Source organism: Limulus polyphemus, unplaced genomic scaffold, assembly GCF_000517525.1.
Source record: "Limulus polyphemus unplaced genomic scaffold, Limulus_polyphemus-2.1.2 Scaffold536, whole genome shotgun sequence".
Taxonomy (NCBI): domain Eukaryota; kingdom Metazoa; phylum Arthropoda; class Merostomata; order Xiphosura; family Limulidae; genus Limulus; species Limulus polyphemus.
Window position 1 is genome coordinate 514,856 of NW_013666146.1, and position 7,311 is coordinate 522,166.

A 7,311-nucleotide genomic window follows, 5' to 3' on the forward strand; every position below is an offset into this window, starting at 1 on the left:
TGATGATGTTTTTGACATAGCTACATGCACAGCTGCCTTATATTGTAGATGTATTGATGATGTTTTTGACATAGCCTACATGCACAGCTGCCTTATATTGTAGATGTATTGATGATGTTTTTGACATAGCTACATGCAGTAATCATGAATTTTTTTTTTCGTCAGCTCGTTAGATCCTTTCATTCATTACTCCAATACATGTCTTGTAGTTCTCACTAAGTAGTCTCATTTATTGACATAAATGCTTCCGTGACCTATGGTAGCCATCTCGCGACATCTTCATACAAAACAAACCGATGGACATACACAGCTACTTAGATTACCGCTCCGGGTATCCTCCATTCCCAAATCCCAACTGACCAGATTGCACAGGCTCTGCAGTTACGACCAAGATTATAATAGTATATCTATCGATATGTTCCAGCTTTACGAAAATCGTGGCCATCCTACTTCTCTTCTTCGTCACAGTAAAGACAACCCACATACAAATCATATAGGTAATTATAACACCAACACGCATGGTAATTTAGAGATTCCAACGACACGTATCGAACCTCACTTCGACCAACACACTTCTACTCCCACTGATTGTACTCACATTCCCTTTATCACCCACTCAACGCATCATATATACATCAGACATACTACTGTGGCACTGGGGGGTCCTCCGGTAAGAGGGCCGAAAGCTCGCAAATAAAATGTATCTTTAGCCAGTGTCCAAAAAACGTGTTTACGACTTACTGATATTTTTTGGTTAAAAGTAACTGGTATGTTATTATGGATCAATTAATCATTAAAGTCATTGACCCACAAGAAATTTAAAACATAAACAGTTTAGATAAGTATGTTTAAAAATTATACGGAGGAATATGAATACCGTCGGAAATTCTAGGGTTAAGACAAGAGTCACATAAATTCTAGGGTTATGACAAGAGTCACATAAATTCTAGGGTTATGACAAGAGTCACATAAATTCTAGGGTTATGACAAGAGTCACATAAATTCTAGGGTTATGACAAGAGTCACAGAAATTCGAGGGTTATGACAAGAGTCACAGAAATTCTAGGGTTATGACAAGAGTCACAGAAATTCTAGGGTTATGACAAGAGTCACAGAAATTCTAGGGTTATGACAAGAGTCACAGAAATTCTAGGGTTATGACATGAGTCACAGAAATTCTAGGGTTATGACAAGAGTCACAGACTGCGAACAACAAGTATATCACTGCGTAGCTCTCAACGGAAGAATAGCTGCCGTAGCGCATGTACAACGTAATTTAACACGTAAAAGACGATACGATGGCCACGTTTAGTTGCGGCCATGACGTGTACCAAAAGAAAAAATGGCGTTGTTTTAGTTGGTCATTTTTTTTTGCTTTTTTTAGTTTTCCTGCTTTTTGCTGTTTTTTTTTCACTTTATCTATTTTATCAGGTTGAGATAGAAGTCTGTACACTTTATGTTGGAAGAAACGAGTCCTACTTTGTGCATGAGCGGTAGGTTTTGTCGCTGCATTACTGCTTTAAGTGTTTGGGATGAAGTACAATACTGATGTTGGGATGCAGTACAGTATTGATGTTGGGATGAAGTACAATATTGATGGGGGGATGAAGTATAATACTGATGTTGGGATGAAGTACAGTATTGATGTTGGGATGAAGTACAATACTGATGTTTAGATGAAGTACAGTATTGATGTTGGGATGAAGTACAGCATTGATGTTGGGATGAAGTACAATATCGATGTTTGGATGAAGTACAACATCAATACTGTACTTCATCCCAACATCAGTATTATACTTCATCCCCACATCAATACTGTACTGCATCCCAACATCAGTATTGTACTTCATCCTCACATCAGTATTGTACTTCATACCAACATCAATATTGTACTTCATTCCAACATCATTACTGTACTTCATTCCAACATCAGTATTGTACTTCATCTAAACATCAGTATTGTACTTCATCTAAACATCAGCATTGTATTTCATCCCAACATCATATCATACTTCAGCTAAACATAAGTATTATATACGTACATTATTTATACAGAAAATGATTGATTTCACAAGGTGTTGCTTGGTCAGTTTCTTACACTATGAGTTGTAACAGGTAAAAACACAGTACACTGTGTGTTGTAAATAGGTAAAAACACAGTACACTGTGTGTTGTAAACAGGTAAAAACACTGTACATTATGTGCTGTAACAGGTAAAAACACAGTACACTATGTGTTGTAAATAGGTAAAAACACAGTACACTATGAGTTGTAACAGGTAAAAACACAGTACACTATGTGTTGTAAATAGGTAAAAACACAATACACTATGTGTTGTAAACAGGTAAAAACACAGTAAACTATGTGTGGAGAAATACAGAACAGGATCACATGTGAATGGGATTTCATAAATAGCAAGCTGTTTTTAAAAATGAAATTCATTCTCCCGAAATACATACAATAACGCCACAGAAACCTCCAAAGTAAAAAAAAAAATGTAAAATTTACTAACATTACCGACAAATATTTATACCGTTCCGTTCCGGAGAGGTTTACATATTACACCATATTGAGTAATTCTATTACAACACATAGTGTACTGTGCTTTTACCTGTTACAACACATAGTGTACTGTGTTTTTACCTGTTACAAGACATGGTGTACTGTGTTTTACCTGTTACAACACATAGTGTACTGTGTTTTTACCTGTTACAGCACATAAAGTACAGTGTTTTTACCTGTTTACAACACATAGTGTACTGTGCTTTTACCTGTTAAAACGGGATGTGTCAAAACTGATCATTGTGTATTTTGAGGTGAGGTTATGTGTTGGTGCTTAGTAAAGAGGTGGGATATATCAAAAATGATCATTGTGTATTGTGAGGTTATCACGGTTACTTTCATATCTCTACAAAGAGAGCTAAGTGCCTAACCTTTGAGGGTTTACAACACTAAACATTTTGGGGTTTGATACCTGAGGTGGGCACAACAACACATAAACGAGTTTGTCTGCTTTTTGTAGAGAGGTGGGATATGTCAAAAATGATCATTGTGTATTGTGAGGTTAGGTTAGGTGCTGATGCTCAGTAGAGAGGTGGGATATGTCAAAAATGATCATTGTGTATTGTGAGGTGAGGTTAGGTGTTGGTGCTTAGTAGTGAGGTGGGATATGTCAAAAATGATCATTGTGTATTGTGAGGTTAGGTTAGGTGCTGATGCTTAGTAGAGAGGTGCACCAACACCTAACATACTACACACATTCCGCCAAAAGTTTGAAAATTATAGAATTATTAAGGAACTCACCAAACTAACAAGTTCACAATAATAGAACTCATAACATCAAGCTCCTTATAAACTGAGCATATATACTACCAACAACAAGAAGGCTTGGACTCGCTACTGTCACCAGTAATGGTGATAGCAACCTCTACGTGAAGAACTTATAATCGACATTAACGCTCTCAGAACAGCCGTTCTACGCCTCAAAATTTAGCTCAGATATATTGGCGATACATCCGTAATATGGCATTCCACAGACAAAATTCAAGAATTCATAAACCACATGAACAGATAACATCCCGCGTTACAATTCACAGTGGAAAAAAAAAAAAAAACATCTACCAACTCCCATTCCTTCACATGATGGTTACCAAGACACATAACTCATGATGTATTACAGGACTTGACAGGCAGCCTACAAATACGGATACATACCTGGACTATAAATCAAACCGCTTCAGTGGTGCTAAGACAGGCGTCAGAAACTGCCCATTTATAGTTTCCAAAAATGAACAAGATTTGTAATACCGAAGAAGATGGAAGAAAAAAAAACCTTATCATTACCACTATCCCTAACAATGGATGCCCGTAACACTTAATAAAGCAGATAAACACTAGGAATTGTAAGGAAGAAATTTCGAGACTTATACCAACATCACTCTATGTTAGAAGTCTTTTTACAAACATAAAAAAGATGTGTAAACAACGTAAAGTCAAAATACAATACGATCGCAATCAGTACACATCAAACAACCTAAGGAACCAATGGAGAAGAAAACCACCATTTACAACATTTCCTGTGACTGTGGGCACGGATATACTGAAGAAACAGAAATACCAACGAAAGTTAGAATTCAGAAGCATAATATACACACGAAACTCTGTAATACCATTCTATCTGTAATAGCCAATCATGTCAGATATTGTAATACCGATCTATCTATAACAGCCAATCATGTCAGAGATTGTAATACCGATCTATCTGTAACAGCCAATCATGTCAGAGATTGTAATACCTATCTATCAGTAATAGTCCATCATGTCAGAGATTGTAATACCGTTCTATCTGTAACAGTCTATCATGTCAGAGATTGTAATACCGATCTATCTGTAACAGCCAATCATGTCAGAGATTGTAATACCGATCCATCTGTAATAGTCCATCATGTCAGAGATTGTAATACCGTTCTATCTGTAATAGTCCATCATGTCAGAGGTTGTAATATCGGTCCATCTGTAATAGTCCATCATGTCAGAGGTTGTAATACCGATTTATCTGTAATAGTCCATCATGTCAGAGGTTGTAATACCGATGTATCTGTAATAGTCCATCATGTCAGAGGTTGTAATACCGATTTATCTGTAATAGTCCATCATGTCAGAGATTGTAATACCAATCTATCTGCAATAGTCCATCATGTCAGAGCTTGAGACCATACGATAAATTCCATTCATACTAAAATAAAAAAAGAATGTGAACCAAACACGAGAAGAAGAAAGAGTCCTTCTACATCCACCTAACTGATAATACACTCAGTCAACCTAGCAGAGAAGCCAACTAAACCTGGATACCCCTCTTGAAAACATCCAAGTAATTAGTTGATTCAAGTAATAAAAGGAGGAAACCCAAGTCGGGTTAATAACACTCAAGACTTTCATCAAGAAGATCCAGTGTCAAGTAATAAAAGGAGGAAACCCAAGTCGGGTTAATAACACACAAGACTTTCATCAAGAAGATCCAGTGTCAAGTAATAAAAGTAGGAAACCCAAGTCGGGTTAATAACACACAAGACTTTCATCAAGAAGATCCAGTGTCAAGTTATAAAAGGAGGAAACCCAAGTCGGGTTAATAACACACAAGACTTTCATCAAGAAAATCCAGTGTCAAGTTATAAAAGAAGTTACTAATTAATAATTAAATTTAGATGATGGTATAAACTATTAACCATAACACCGATTGATTTTCTATCGCCACAACCTTACAGAAAGTACGAAATCGCAATTACGTTTTATTTTATTTTTTCAGAAATATTGAAGTAGAATTACGTAGGTAGATAGAAAGAATCTACACTTTAACTGAAACAGTAATTAATGTCATCAATGGTAAATAGAAGAATCTACACTTTAACTGAAACAGTAATTAATGTCATCAATGGTAAATAGAAGAATCTACACTTTAACTGAAACAGTAATTAATGTCATCAATGGTAGATAGAAGAATCTACACTTTAGCTGAAACAGTAATTAATGTAATTTTTGTCATCAATGGTAAATAGGAGAATCTATGGAATCTAAATGAAAATTCAGCTGAGAAACGTCGCATATTCATTATTCCAATTACAACACATTTTTCTTTGGACAAAAAGAAAAATTATAAAAACCAGATTAGAAAACACTGATCAGGATTTAAAACTTTAATATTTGCTGGAATAATACCCCATCCCCCACCCCATGGAATATTATTGCTGTATTTTCCTAGGAATTTAATAAGCTTTACAACAGAGTTTCCTAAAATTTTGTCGCCCACCCCTTTTAATAAATATGGTTTCTTTGGAGAGCCCCTCATTTTTTAAATGAGTAAATTAAGTGACGAGATATAATACACTGATACACATTAAAATGCTGTATGTGTTGTAGTAATTACTTGTTATTTTCATTAATAAAGATACATTAAAACGTTTAATTTTGCATCCTCGTACTATTGACTCCACCATAACCGCACGCCCCCTCCCCAAAAGATCCTTTACACTTCTCTTGGGGGGGGGGGGGGTCACGCCTCACACTTTAGGAAACACTGACTTACGAGATTATTTCACTTGTATAGTGTCAAGCGGTTAAGGCGCTCGACTCGCAATCTGAGGGTTCGAATCCCCGTCACACCAAACATGTTTGCCCTTTTAGCCATGGGGGTGTATTTATGTGATAGTCAATCCCACTATTCGTTGGTAAAGGAGTAGCCCAAGAGTTGGCAGTGGGTGGTGATGACTAGCTGCCTTCCCTACAGTCTTCCACTGCTAAATTAGGGTCGGCTAGCGCAGTTAAACCCTCGTGTAGCTTTGCTCTAAGTTCAAACAAACAATTCACTTGTATAGCATGCAATTCTTACAATTTTATGTCTTTCTATAGTCTTATCATCTCACATTCTAACAATACAATAAACAAGTTCCGTCGAATATTTTATTTAATCATTTGTCTCTTAAACAATGTTTCTAATCGTCTTTCTCAATGGTTTGCAGATCAGTATATTTGACCTTCAATAAGAAGCAACAGCAGTGTTGCTAGATGTTATACCATTGTTCACCTGCTTCTTTCCCGGCTTGAACATGGAGACAAGCGCCCTCTATTTTCTGTTTTCATGCACATACTATTCCGTGCGAAGCAGAAGAGATCACAGATTGTCAGAAGCTCGCGTGTGTATGAGCCACGATATTTTATCGAGCTCCTTTGGTTATTTTGCGCTCAACTCTGGCATGTGGAGCTACAGGAATAATTGTCTTGATATGTTGGTCATTTCATTTGACTGTTAGCCTACATTGACCTAATTCGCCCATTCCTACACGATAGTAAGGTCGATTGGCCAGGAGTTTTTGTAAAATATAGATCAAGACCCAAGTTAGACATGATATATCGGACGTGTAGAAGACAGTGGCGGTGGTTTCTATTCTGTGTCACTTTGTTGTTCATGAAAAGTAAGTTGTTTCTTCTGGTTACTAAAATGAAATCGAATTATGAAAATTTAAAATGTAAAGAAAAAAAAATGACACGTTTGAATCAGAAAAATTATCCTAAGCATTATATTTTACTGCTCCGAAGTGAATCGATCTGAATAATATATATACGGTTATGTATCTTGTATGAATATGAATGGAGCAGTCCAAAGAAACCCATTCAGCTGTTAACAAAATGTATTTATTACAAATTCATTTCGAAAAAATAATTTAATGCGTTTATTGTGGTCTGCTCATTATTTGGCCCGGCATGGCCAGGTGGATAAGGCGCTCGACTCGCAATCTGAGGGTCACGGGTTCGAAT

The 7,311-nt window shown here is 36.4% G+C and overlaps 1 protein-coding gene across 1 annotated transcript; it reads right to left on the minus strand.

Moving 5' to 3' along the window:
- Nucleotides 1-1,511: 1,511 nt before the first annotated feature.
- LOC106458944 (circumsporozoite protein-like) lies at nt 1,512-1,946 on the minus strand. The gene has a single exon (XM_013918512.1). It carries the CDS (start codon nt 1,944-1,946, stop codon nt 1,512-1,514), a length of 435 nt encoding a protein of 144 aa, XP_013773966.1.
- Nucleotides 1,947-7,311: the final 5,365 nt, after the last annotated feature.

Coding starts and splice junctions, on each gene's coding strand:
- LOC106458944 (XM_013918512.1), bottom strand. CDS start 1,946: ATGAAGTACAATACTGATGTTGGAATGAAGTACAGTAATGATGTTGGA.